Source organism: Protopterus annectens, chromosome 11.part0 (genome assembly GCF_019279795.1).
Source record: "Protopterus annectens isolate FY-2018-M chromosome 11.part0, PAN1.0, whole genome shotgun sequence".
NCBI lineage: Eukaryota > Metazoa > Chordata > Ceratodontiformes > Protopteridae > Protopterus > Protopterus annectens.
Window position 1 is genome coordinate 22,080,631 of NC_056745.1, and position 14,090 is coordinate 22,094,720.

General features: G+C 43.1%; 1 protein-coding gene across 1 annotated transcript in view; it reads right to left on the minus strand.

Moving 5' to 3' along the window:
- Positions 1–591: 591 nt before the first annotated feature.
- The window catches only part of LOC122815137 (zinc finger protein 506-like), a 171,809-nt gene continuing 158,310 nt past the window's right edge, over positions 592–14,090 (minus strand). The window contains exon 4 of the mRNA XM_044087390.1: positions 592–1,300. Coding sequence (XP_043943325.1) covers positions 717–1,300 — 584 coding nt within the window. The 3' untranslated portion in view covers positions 592–716. The remainder of the gene's footprint in view (positions 1,301–14,090) is intronic.

The window sequence follows — 14,090 nt, forward strand, 5'->3', positions numbered from 1 at the left end:
TGTATTAATGAACACAAATTTGTATTTGAAGCTTTCGATAGCTTTTCTTGTGCAAGTATTTTTTCCTCCTTTCCGCTAATTTCTCTTTTAATCTTTCTGCCTATCTTCTCACTGGAAATTCGTGGTTTCTTGCAGAATAGTAACAACACATAAAGTTATTCTTATCCTCATTTGTCCACTCTCTCATCTTTATGGCTCTTTTTGACCTGCCGTTTTTTGTGTTTTTTGTGGACTACCACCTCCTTCTACAACGAGGGGGCCATTTACAGCAAAGGTACATATGAAACATATTTTTTTATTGTCTAATGGATTTAATTATTTTTGATCCAGGAATATGGATTTTCTGGTGGTGTGCAAGCTGGGTCTTCAATATAAAACTCTTATCACAAGTAGTACATTTATAAGGCCGATCACCAGTATGAGTTTTCTCATGGGATGTAAGCTGTGACTTCCTGATAAAGCTCCTATCACATACTACACATTTATATGGCTTCTCTCCTGTATGCGTTTTTTCATGGTATGCAAGGCCACCCTTCTGTGTAAAACTTTTACCACATGTTGCACATTTATATGGTTTCTCCCCGGTGTGAGTTTTTCCATGACCTATAAAGCTATTCTTCCAAAAAAACCTCTTGTCACAAATTGCACATTTATATGGCTTCTCTCCGCTGTGACTTTTTTCATGGTAGAGAAGATTGTCCCTCTGTGTATAACTTTTACCACATGTTGCACATATGTATCCTCTCCCCAGTGTGAGTTTTCTCATGGCTCATAAGTGTTTTTTTCTGTTTAAAACTCCAGTCGCATTTTGCACATTTATACGGCCTGTCATCAGTGTGGGTTCTCTCATGGTATGCAAGCTTGCTCTTCCATAGAAAACTCTTACCACATGTATCACATTTATACGGTTTCTTCCCTGTAAGGGTTTCCTCGACAGATGTAAGGCAATCTTTGTTTTTAAGACTTGAATATTTTGCATGTTTATATGGCTTATTGCCAGTGTGTCCCTTCTCATAATACGTGAGCAGACAGTTCCACACAGAACTGTTGTCGCAGGTATCCCATTTATAATGCTTCTCCCCAGCGTGGGAGTTTTCATGGGAAGGGAGAACTTTTAATTTATTCTCCTGTGTAACTGTTCTGTTATTTTCCATGCATTTATTGTGTCTGTTTCCAGTTGGAATTAATTTTTGATTTGTAGCAAGCATACAACTTAAGCTCTTTGCATGTCCGGAACAATAATGCTCCCTTTGTAATGACATTTGATGTGAACCCTTACGGTACTGTGTGGCCCTGCAGACTTAAGGAGAGAGTAAATAATATGTTATTAAAAGATTAAATGTATGTTATCAGCTGTGCACAATGCAAAATCCTAAAATGTTCTTTACACATTTAAGCAAACACTGCATTATTTTATAATACTTCTATGTTAAAAATATATCTTATGTCAACATATAGTGCTATAGGTGACACATAAGCAATCATCTTGACAACCCTGCTCACCAACTCACCTTTGCATTTTTTTCTGCATCTCTGTCATGTGCCTTAAACTTTCTACAGTACTTCCTAGCTCTGTTTCTAGACAGCATTTATCATGATTTTGCATAGTATTTGAGCATCTTTGCCTTGTTACTTCTGTTTAAAATATTTCATCACAACATACCTGTCAGTACCTCTTAATCTCTTAGTTTAACAATGAGGGCCAGGCCAAAAGGTAACTAGAAACTAACACCCAAAATCTGGGACAGGTTTTAATTACTGCTCTTAAATAGGTACAAAGTTACTTGAGTAACAGGTTTTACTTTAGCGTGACTTTACTGAAGGAAATGAAGTCTGACATTCGAGTGCCTGTCATTTTGTGAGTGCAATCCTCAACAAAAATGTGTCAGAAAACCACAAAGTTTATGAGGATAGACCAAAATTAGTAGGCAAAATCAGGGACATTCTGTGAAAGCAGGACAACTGAGGGCATAATATTATTGAAGTACCTCGCGCTTAGTTCTGCGCAGATATGGGTGTGTCAGTAGTGATTGACAGAGAAAATGGGCGTGGAAACACCTGATGACTGGCAGGCATGCTAATTCACAGGTCACTCCACAACAAGTACAAATATGACACTGCCATTGTCCATGTTGGTGTGAATCACCTGAGACGTACCTCCCTGGACTACGTGAAAAGAGACATGGAGGAGCTCTCCGATCTTGTAGCCCAGGTAGGTATGACCCTAGCCCTAAGTAGCATCCTGCCATCACCCAGAATGATACCACAGTACAAGGACAAAATGATTGACTTCAACAATTGGCTAAGCTTCTGGTGTCATTCTAAGGGGATCCAGTATTTGTCTGCCTGGGACGACATGATCGACAGACCACGATGCTTTGCCAGAGATGGCCTGCACCTGTCGCCCTTGGGATTCCAGATACTGGCTAAGGCTCTTGCCACCCCTATAGTGTATATTTTAGGCAAGGTTCAAATGACAAACTCACCACCGTAACAGGTACAAGCAAGCAAAATCTGAGGGTAATGCTACTCAATACTAGAAGTCAAAACCTCAAAATGCACTCACTCAAGGCACTTCTTAAAATGGAGAACATCGACATCTGTGTAGTGACAGAGACCTGGCTCAAAGCTCCAGAGAGTACCCCTGCATTACCAGGATATAATTCGTACCACACCTTTTGGCCACCTAACCCAGAACAAAGCACTAAAGGTGGAGGTGTGTCCATATTTATTAAGGATATCCACATCTCCAGGCTAGTTGCACAGCATAATGCATCTGAGATTATCCAAGTGCAGCTAACTCTAGGCAAGACTGCAATCCAAACTGTAGCTTGCTACAGACCCCCCACCATGTCCCAGGATTCCCACTCCGCATTTCTTGATACACTGGAAAGTATTAGGGTACAACCCAACACCCTAATAATGAGCGATTTCAACTACCCCACCATTAAATGGGAAAACTACTCATGTACCAACTCTTTTGCTCAACGTTTTCTGGAATTCATAAATTCCAATGCCTTGGATCAACTTATTCACACCCCCAACAGGGGCAGCAATATTCTAGACCTGGTCATTACCAACATGGGCAACCAGTGTTCCACACCAGAGGTCAATTCCTCGTTGGTCAGATCCGACCACAAGCTAATCACCTTAGACATCCAGATCCCGCTCCCACCCCCCAGTTAGGGAAATCACCGTAAAAAACTTCTCCAAAGCCAACTTCACACTTCTTAAGACAGAAGTGGTGAACTTCATGACACCCATGCAGATGGAGAATAGAGGTACAACTGCTGAATCCTACACAAATGCACTTTATAAGCACTTTCACGAGTTCATGGATCATGCTATCCCTAATAAAACCAAGATGCTATCCTCCAAAAAAAAAGCAAGCCAATCTGGTGGTCATCTGCCATAAACAAACTCTACAACAGAAGAAAGAAACTGTTGCAAAAAAGAGTAAAGTCTCATGACTGGAGGAACTCCCTGATCAACCGCAGTAAGAAGATGAGATCCCTCATAAAATCCTCCAAAGCTAGTTATGAAAACAAAATTGCCACTGACGCTAAAGACAACCACAAAGCATTCTATAGTTATGTCAAGAATCTCATTGGCAACACTCAGATCTGCTCTGAGTTACAGCACAATGGCACTAAATATACAGAACCAACTGATATTGCCAACATCCTGGCAGATAGGTTCAGTGCTAACTTTACCCCCTCTCCCCTCCTAGAGGGCCCATCTCTATACCAGAAGAATGCAAAGTTCCTGTAATCACAGTTGCACAGGTAAAAAACACACTCTCCAAAGCCAAGAACACAGCATCCATGGGACCTGACAATATCCCAGGCTGCATTCTACATGAACTATAGAATGAACTGGCACCCTACCTAAGTACCATGTTCAATCATAGCTTCACCTCAGGCTTTGTGCCCACTCTGAATGGTGCACTGTGACTGTTATCCCACTCCACAAAGGGGGAGCCACGACGGACCCCGGGAACTACCGCCCCATTAACCTGATGAGCCTGGTCTGCAAGGCCATGGAATGTATCATCATGGAACTCATAAACAAAGACATTGGTAATGTCCAAACTCTGGACCCTACCCAGTTCAGGTTTGTAAAAGGCAGATCATGTCTCCTAAACCTGATTGACTACTTTGAAGCAGTCATCAAAGCCATAAATGAGGGTAAGGTGGTTCACACATCTTATCTAGATCTCTTGATATTTAAGCATATGAAACTGGCAGTTTAAAGCCCTGATTGCCAAGGTTGCAGACGTATAAACCTTCTTACCCCATCTATCCTGCGCCCTGGAATCTCTATCAGAAGAGGTAGGATTTTTGGCTGTAGAGGCCTTTACACCCTTGGGACCCTGAGAAATAGTCCCAGGATCAGCAGCAGGATTTTTTAAAAGAAATTTGTGGGAGTCAGGAACCATGTAATATCTGTCTGGCTTACTAGGAGCCAGAGGCAGGGAGTCAGGAGCCATGCTTGATTCCGAGAACACATCATCAACAATGTCTAATACAGGAGGTATTGCCAAAGGCCTATGCTGAGCAAGAAGAAGGAAATCCCTAAGCCTCTTTTTTGATTCAGAGAAGTCCTGACTCTCCCAGTGAAAATGTTCCCTTAAAGTATGCAAAGTCTCTCCAAAAGAGTAATCCTCAGGAGGAGATGCAGAGGGGATGGATTCCTCTGCATCAGAATCTTCATAGGGTGGAATAGAAAATTCCTGATCAGAAGAGGAATCAGAAGAAATGGAAACCTGATCTGAAGATTCATAATCAGTGCCTTGCCTAGGCCTCTTAGCAGGGGGGGGGGGGGGGGTTGGGAACCCCTGATCAAGGTAATTAAATCCTCAGCCATTTTGATTATCTGTTTTTTAGGCATAGGGGCCTGAGCATGTGGCTCATGCGTCAGTTTTTTAGACATAGAAGTTGTTTTTGACCTTGTTTTTGTTGCTGGCATTGGTTTAATATAAAAATGTTGAGGCCTGAAAACACCCTCAGAAGCCGGTGCCTGCTCAGCAGCTCCGGACCCATCCAAGGGAGAGACATCCACGGGTTCAATACTCTGAGAATCTCACGGGATACCGGACTCTGAATGGGTCTCGTAGAGGCCTGCGATCAAAAGTAGAGGTTTTCAGGGGCTGTGAAAATGCCTCACTGAGTACTGGCAAACCGGCGACTGGCTTAGGAGAAGCTTCGTCATCAGTTTTGGAACTCGACGGTCTGTCTCGTTCATTTTCTTTGCATTTTTTTATGAACTCCAGTAGTCGGATTACTAACCGACAACATTTCAGGATAATTAAATCTTGAACCAAAATATTTAAAAGCAAAAATATACTGACGCTTAATAGAGCGTTGGTTAAATATAGCACAAAACCAACAGCAAGGCACGTTGTGATCTGTGCCTAGGTAAGGAATACAGTACAAATGAAAATCTTTATGAGGTATTTGCTTCCCACAAGTAATGCAATTATTAACTTTTACTGACATCGGTAAGGAGCAAGAAAAAGTTTCCCCAACGGGGTACTTAGCTTTAGTTTGAAGACTTCGGTACTGAAACTCAAATACGAAAATTTCAGAAGTCGGCTGACCGTCACTTAAGAACTGCTTCTGCTTCAGGCACAGCCCGGCAAGAAAGACTGAATAAAATGGCGCCGGCTGCATGTTTTATACCCCTGATGACCTGACGTCATGGAAGAGGAGACAGCAACTGATGCAGGACCCAAGACTTTGTTATTCAGGCCGACTGAGGGCAACCTGCCAGCAGATTACCAAAATGTAATGACTGCAACAGTGAAACATGAAGAACATCTTTGCATCTTTCCTCTGGCTGGCAGGATGTCTATCCCACAAGGACACCAGTGCTTCCTGTACATATAAGGGTACTGTCTATTCAGCTATCTTTAGTTCTTTCTTGACCATAGTTAGAGCAAGGAATGTTGCCCAAGCCCAACGCTAAGCCTCTAGAGAAGGCCTAGAGAGAGGGAGAGAGACAGAAACAGGGAGAAAATCAAAAAACATTCATGACCCACTGCCTGCCACATCCTGCCAGTTGGGAGTCTTAAAAGTGGCTTTCACAGAAAAACCTGTATACAGAGGTGAAGAAGTGTGAAGGAGACATGAAACCCTCCTGACAAAGCACAACTAGTATGCAGGAAATGAAAGGAAGGGAAATGTGTACTGTAGCAGTGATCTATACGAAGATCACAATGCAACTACTTTGGAAAGCTGATTCTAACTGAACATCTTTTATGCTAAATTCATACAGTGTTATGCTATGTTCTTTGCATAAATCGCTATTGCAGTCCTGACCTTTGGGACAACTAGCAAAGCTACTTAAGAGTGGGAATAAAAAGCACAGAATGAAAAGGAGCTTGTGGTCAGGGGAGGTGTGCTTGGTGGCTGCAAAAGACTGTAAGACAGTAGTTGTGAAGCCCCCCCCCCCCCCCCACTCTCGAACAGATGATCTGTTTATAATGCTTGGAAAAAAGTGTTCACAGATGACCAAGCAACTGCTTCCAAAGTGGCCTGTTTGTTCACCATTCTGAAGCTGGCTGTGGTAATGGAAATGCCACTCACAGAGTGGGCCATCATGTCCAAATAGGGACATTCTTTGGGCAAAATTTTAAAACAAAATACAGAGTTCCAGATATTAAGTGATGCTCAGTTACAAAACTGGAATCCCTTCTTTGTTGGGTGCTTTGGAACTAAATTACTGTTAAATCATCTTCACATGTTTAGCTCTATCCAGGTATCCCAGTTGTCAGTAAACATCCAAAAACTGCAAAATTCTTTCCTCTTTATTCTGTGAATTTGGAAAAAATGTCAAGCTGTAGGCTTAGTGTTTCTTTAGCTAATTTAGGTGTAAAGGATAAATTAGTAGACAGAATGGCCTTTTCCTTATGTAAAACTATGAAGGGCTTCATGCAAAAGTGACTGAGGTTCTAAAATTCTCCTGGCAGATGTCACTGCTTTTAGTAGGGTACTTTTCCAAGCCAAGAATTTCAAACATACAATGTCATCTAGTTCAAAAGAGAACATATTCCTTCACTGGCACCTTCTCTCACTGACAGAGTGTACTTCTGAGCTGGCAATTGGAAGTATTCTGCTAAAAAGTGTCCCTTTTTTGAGGTAGAAATGCCTTCTGTCTCAGTTCCTACAATGCCACTCTTTTGGAAGGAGTAAAGTTTGTTGTAGGTAGATTCACAAATAGATCAAGGTTCTGGAAGCATTTCAGTGTCGAGGTTAGAGCCCCACCCACCTCCTCTTAGGCCTGGTTTGTGATAAGCAATCATCCAGACATGAGTAGATATGAATGTAATTGGTCCTGCAGTGAGGAATAACTGGCACCAGCTACCTGGTGACCAATCTGGGTCTAGCAGCTAGCTGAAAGGGCAAACATGGGAACCGATAATGGGGTCGCTCTTCTTTGGATTTTAGAAAGTGTCTGTGGTCTCTGTGAAAGGAAATACGTAGGAAAGCATCCTTCAAATATGGAATGAACATCAGGCTTGGTGGAAGAGGAAAGAAAGAAGGACCCTTGTACAGGTTAACATTTTGAACTTTATAGGACTTCCAGGATGGCTGCACAATGATTGTTGTGTCTTTCGGCTTTTCCCAGTTAGGAGTCGCCACAGCGGAACTCCGGTCCGCTAATGATTGGCAGTAGATTTTTACGTACCGAGTTGCCAGCTCTGATGCACAACCTTCAATGAAGGTACGCCCATTCATGCATGTCTCCACACAGAAGACGCTTTAGCTGAGAATCGAACGGCACAACATCTTACTTTGAGGCGACAAAGCTACCGCAGCACCACCACCGCAGTACATGGCTGCACAATGATCAACAGTTTAATTTTAACTCTCCCAGTGTAAAAACAGAAACTGAGAAAAGGGAGCCACTGAAATTATCTTTCTGGATACAGTTCAGTTCCTGGCTAGTAAGCACACTGCCTAGATGTCAGCAAAAAAAAAAAATTATAGAATCTGTAAGAAAATCCCATACAGTACAAACAGAAAACACTGTCTGGGAAGAAAGTACAGTTGTGTACACCTACCATAAATGTAGATGTTCGAGTGTCTTCACTGTTGCAGTCATGACTGTAGGGTTCTCCCCTGCCGGCAGGCAGCCCTCGGTCGGCCAGAATCCCAAAGTCTGGGTCCCGCGGTTGGCTGTTCAACCATGCTCCCTGATGTCAGAGCGCCAGGAGTACAAAGCTGACAGCCGACGCCATCTTCTCCAGTTTTTCTTGCCCCAGATGTCAGGAGTCCCAAAATAAAAAAGGTCCCATAACCTTTGCAAATACACCTCAGAAGAATGGTGAAAAAAGGAAATACACAAAAGTAAAAATAAGAGGGACAGGAGGGAGGAAACCCAGACTGCAACAGTGAAGACACTCAAACATCTACATTTATGGTAGGTGTACACAACTGTACTATGTTCATCGTGTTTCACTGTTGCAGTCATGACTGTAGGGTAGAATCCCAAAGCTGAAAGAAAGGGAGGTGGTCATAAAGAGGAAGGGGCGGCTAAAAGGCCCTGCAAGACTGCAGAGGCAAAGCCTGCCCTAGACTTAGAGTAGAGAGGTAGATTGTAGTGCTTAGAAAAAGTATGCACCGAACTCCAAGTTGCAGCTTCCAAAATGTCCTTGGTAGGAACTCCCCTGAGGAAGGCCAGAAGTGGCAGCAGCTCTGGTGGAATGAGTCCAGATACACCCTGGGATTTGCTTTCCATGGTGAGAATAACAAAATCTGATTCCATGAGCAATCCATTTAGAAATGGTCTGTTTTGAGATAGCTTTACCTTGGGAACTTGAAGCATAAGAAACAAACAGTTGATCTGATTTTCTGATGTCCTTGGTTCTGTTCAGGTAAAAACGTACCTGTCTGTGTACATCCAAGGAATGTAAGATCCTTTCCCCTTTATTTTGAGGAGTGGGGAAAAGGGTTGGCAAGTGTATAGTTTGATTTAAAGCCACCTTGGAAACCACCTTAGGCATGAAGGTAGGATTAGTCCTCAAAGATACCCTGTCTTGATGAAAAATAATATAAGGTTCCACAGCCATAAGAGCTTGTAACTCTGAAACTCTCCTGGCAGAGGTTAGGGCCAACAGGATGGCTGTCTTCCAAGATAAAAACTGGATGTCCGAAGAGGCAGCAGGCTCAAAAGGAGGCAAGGTTAGTTTTTCCAAAACATAGTTGAGATCCCAAGCAGGAATAGGAGGAGATCTAGGAGGTCTTAAGTTCTTAGCTCCTCTGAGAAACTGTTGCATGAGCTGGTGGGAAAAGATGGGAGGGTCTGTATTATAATGAGCAGAAATAGCAGAGGCATGTATCTTAATGGAAGAGAAAGAAAGACCCTTATGTAAGAGATCTGTCAAGTAAAGTAAAATTAAAGTAATGTTAGGAAGAAGAGGATCAGAATCCTGAGCCTGCATCCAGGAACAAAATCTTTTTAATTTTCCTGCATAAGATTTTCTAGTACTAGGACGTCTGGCTTCTAAAATGACATCCATAACCTGCTTGGGCAATAAAGAAGAAATCAAAGGCCCTGGATTAACCAGGCTGCCAAGCTGAGAGTTCTGACATGAGAGTGTAGAACCTGACCCTGATGTTGGGACAGAAGGTTCGGAGACAGAGGTAAAACCCAAGGGGGCTCTAGGCATAGGTTTTTTAGAGTTGGATACTAAAACTGCTGAGGCCAATTTGGAGCCAGCAAGATTATCCTCTTGGGCTTGTGCTGTTTTATCTTCAATAAAACCCGTGGAAGAAGAGGAAGAGGTGGAAAGGCATATCCCGAGAGGTTCCTCCAACTGAATGACAGAGCGTCCACTTTCCAAGCTTCTCAGTGGAAAGTCCTGGTGCAAAAAGTCTGTAGTTGATGATTTAGATGGGATGCAAAGAGGTCTATGTGAGGACATCCCCAGATTGCTGTTATCATCCTGAATATTTTGGTGTCCAGCATCCACTCGTGTGGATCCGAAAGATTTCTGCTCAGACTGTCTACCAGGAAATTTTGTTTCCCTGGTAGGAACTGATCCTGAAGATTCAGATTGCAAGCTAGAGCTGTGTTCCATAGATCCATGGCTAGTCTGCAAAGGGGGTAGGAATGAGATCCCCCTAGCTTGTTTATTTACCACATAACTGTGGTGTTGTCTGTCCGTATTAACAGTTGTCCTGGTTGTAAAAGATTCCTGAAGGCCAATAGAGCTTTCTGAACAGCTAACATTTCCTTTAAATTGATATGTAGGTGCTTCTGATCCTTTGTCCAAAGGCCCTGCAAACAATTGCCCAGAAAATGGGCTCCCCAAGCATAATCCAAGGCATCTGTGGTTAGAATCTGAGAGGCAGGAGGCAGACGGAAGGGCTTCCCTTTGTTTAGAGCACATGCCCTGGACCACCAAAGAAATTCCTTTTGAAGGCAAGGAAGGACGGAGATCAGTATGTCTAAACTGTGGCAATGCTGAGACCATACACTTTTTAGGCACCACTGTATTTTCCTCATGTGTAGTCTTGCATATGGTACGAGAACGATGCAGGAGGCCATGTAACCCAAAGCCTGCAGGAATTTCCTTGCAGACAGATGAGTTAAAGTTGCCAAAGTTCTGAAAGTTGAAGCCAGCTGTAACTGTTTTTCGGATGTCAGGAATGCCATCTGGGTTGTGGTGTTTAGAAGCGCACCCAGAAAAGCTATCTGTTGTGATGGTGTCAAATTTGACTTTCTTATGTTTACAGAGAATCCCAGGAACTTGAGGAGGTTCTGTACAAATTCTAGATGCTGGAGTAAGACATCCTTGCTGTCTGCCTGAATTAGACAATCGTCCAGATAAGGGTAAATTTGAATTCCCTTGAGTCTGCAGTAAGCCACTACTGGAGCCAGGCATTTGGTGAAGACCCTGGGCGCAGTAGATAATCCAAAGGGCAGCGCAGAGAATTGAAAGTGCCTCGATCCGGCTTTGAACCTGAGGTATTTTCTGCGATCCTGCCTGATGGGAATGTGTAAATATGCCTCCTTTAAATCCAAAGTTACCATCCATGCATTTTGGACAGCATTGGAAGTAGCTGCTGTAGAGTAAGCATCTTGAATTTTGGAATCTCTAGAAAGGTGTTCAAGACCGACAGATCCAGAATGGGTCTCCATGAGTTTTGCTTCCTTGGGACTAGAAAAAGCCTTGAATAAAAACCTTTTCCCATCTCTGAAAGAGGAACCAGTTCTATGGTATTCATAGCCAAAAGAGTTTCTACCTGGTTTAAGGCCTCCGTCCATTGATGCTTTGGAAGGTCTGGCCATCCACTTGGCCTTGGCAAGGGATGAAAATGGAATTTGTAACCTCTTAAAACCACATCCAAAACCCATTTGTCTTGGGTTATTTGAGTCCAATTTTGATAAAAAAGAGAGAGTTTTCCTCCGAGAGGGGCTTCCAGGTAAGAAGTTCCTGTAGCCCAACAGAGGGACTCATTGAATTTGTTTCCTTTGAGATTGTGACCTGTCCTCTCCTCCCCTAGGGGTGGAAGCAGTCCACTGTCTTGATCTATAAGCAGCTTGCGTTTGAGTCCTCCCTCTGGAACGTCTATATCTACCCCTCTGAGGCCTGTCAGAAGCGGGAAAGGACCAATTTTTAGAAGGCCAATTCCTGCTAAATCTAGGAGGCTGTACTTGTAAGAAATCTTTAACTGTTTGCATGGATTTCGCTTTATCCTCCATCTTTTTAATTACCTCTTCAGCTTTAGAGCCAAACAAAACATTATGCTGAACAGGAGCATCCAATAATTTAGCCTTTATTTGTTCAGGTAAATTTTGTTCCTTTAGCCATGCATGCCTTCTAATGACTGTGCCAGAGGCCGCAGCCCTACAAGAAGCCTCCAAGGCATCAAATCCACAGTGTAAACCATGCTTCCCAACTTGTTCAGTGGCGTGCAATAAGTCATGTAATTCCTTATCATCTGCACAGGCAGAAATGGAAGTAAGCTTCTGTTTTAAGACAGACAATAGAAATTGCTGGTATTTAAACATATGAAACTGACAGTTTAAAGCCCTAATGGACAAAGTAGCAGAAGTGTACACCTTTTTGCCCCATCTTTCTAAGGATCGAGAATCCTTTTCAGTAGGAATGGGATTTTTGGCAGAAGCAGCCTTAACTCCCTTGGGACCCTGAGAAATGGTTTCAGGGTCAGCAGAAGGGTTCTTGTATAGAAACTGATGGGAATCAGGAACCCTGTAATATCTATCAGGCTTAACAGGAGCAGGAGGAAAAGAGTCAGGGGTTAAGTTAGCCTCCGAAAAGGCATCATCCACAATATCCAAAACAGGAGAAATAGCCAGGGGTCTATGTTGGGGGAGAAGAAGAAATTCCCTCAGTCTTTTCTTGGATTTCGAAAACTCCTGTCCTTCCCAATGGAAATGTTCCCTCATTTCATGCAAAGTTTCCCCAAAAGAGAAATCCTCAGGGGGAGAAGCAGAATGAATGGATTCTTCAGCATCAGAATCCTCATAAGGAGGGAAAGAATATTCCTGATCAGAAGAAGAAACTGAGGAAACAGAAGCCTGATCAGAGGAATCATAAGAAACATCCTGCCTTGGCCTTTTGCCTGGAGGGGGATGAGAACCCCTAATCATAGTAATTAAATCCTCCGCCATCTTGAGTAACTGTTTCTGTGACTTAGGAGCCGGTTCAGAAGAGGCCTGTGTTGAAGTCTTTGATTTTGAAGGAGTCTTTGCCTTTGTCTTTGGCTTTGCCTTTATTAGTAGCTGAGTAGGCCTGAAAACCCCTTCGGAAGCCGGTACCTGCACAGCGGCTCCGGACCCATCCGAAGGAGCATTGTCCGAAGGTCCTGCAACAGAAATATTTAAAGGCCTGGTTGTCCGTTTCGGCCGTCGGTTCTGAAATGGCCGACGACAGGGGCTGCAAAAGCGCCTCACTGACGATGGCCGAACCTGAAGCTGGCTCCGCTTGTGCGCTATCATCAGATTTGGACCTCGGAGGCCTGTCTTTATCCTTGCGATGCTTGTGAACTCCGGTAGCCGGGACTGTATCTGACGACATTTTGTAGTTAAAGTGCCTACCGAAGTAATGAAAAGCAAAATCGTACCTTCGCTTAATTGTACGTTGATTGAATCTAGCACAAAACCGACAACTAGCTACGTCGTGGTCAGGGCCCAAGCAAGGAATACAGTAAGAATGAAAATCCTTATGAGGTATTTGCTTCCCACATGAAATACAATTATTAACTTTTTCTGACATCGGAGTGGAGCAAGAAAAAAGTTTCCCCAACGGGGTACTTAGCTGTGAGTGGAGAAGAAAATCTTCGGACCGAAGAATATCAGTAAAATTTGTCAGGAGTCAGCCGACCGGCACTTGCGAACTGCTATCACTGCACGGCAAGAAAGACTAGAGAAGATGGCGTCGGCTGTCAGCTTTGTACTCCTGGCGCTCTGACGTCAGGGAGCATGGTTGAACAGCCAACGCCGGACCCAGACTTTGGGATTCTGGCCGACCGAGGGCTGCCTGCCGGCAGGGGAGAACCTTACAGTCATGACTGCAACAGTGAAACACGATGAACATCCTGCATTTGTTCAGCAAAGAGTAGTTAAAGCTTCATCTCTGGTATAAGAGATGGCTTCCACTAATTTAAGAGGAAAAAATAAATCAAACATACTCAACACTGATTAAAATAAGTGAAACACTGAAGGAGTATAGCAACTAAAATATTAAAAGGCTGGAAAAAATAGAACAAGCTTTGCTGTTCAGATGAACTGATAAAACTTCAAAAATCAGAGGCTGAAATGAAGAAAAGGCTAGCTGAGCATGAGACCTCAAGAAGAGCTATTTCAAAAACAATGGTAGCATTAGAAGATATAGCACACACAGAAAACCTGACATTTTCAGCTGTACCACAGAAATTGAGAGGAACAGACTGTATTAATTTTACAAAAGCAGAAATAAGAAACTGGGCCTGACTTCTACAGCAGGATTTGTTAATTGAAAGCGCACATGGAATGTATGCTCTAAACCTGGCTATGAGAAAGCAGCCACAAACTGTATTAACAAAGATACAATCATACCAGCAGAAAGAGTTAACTCT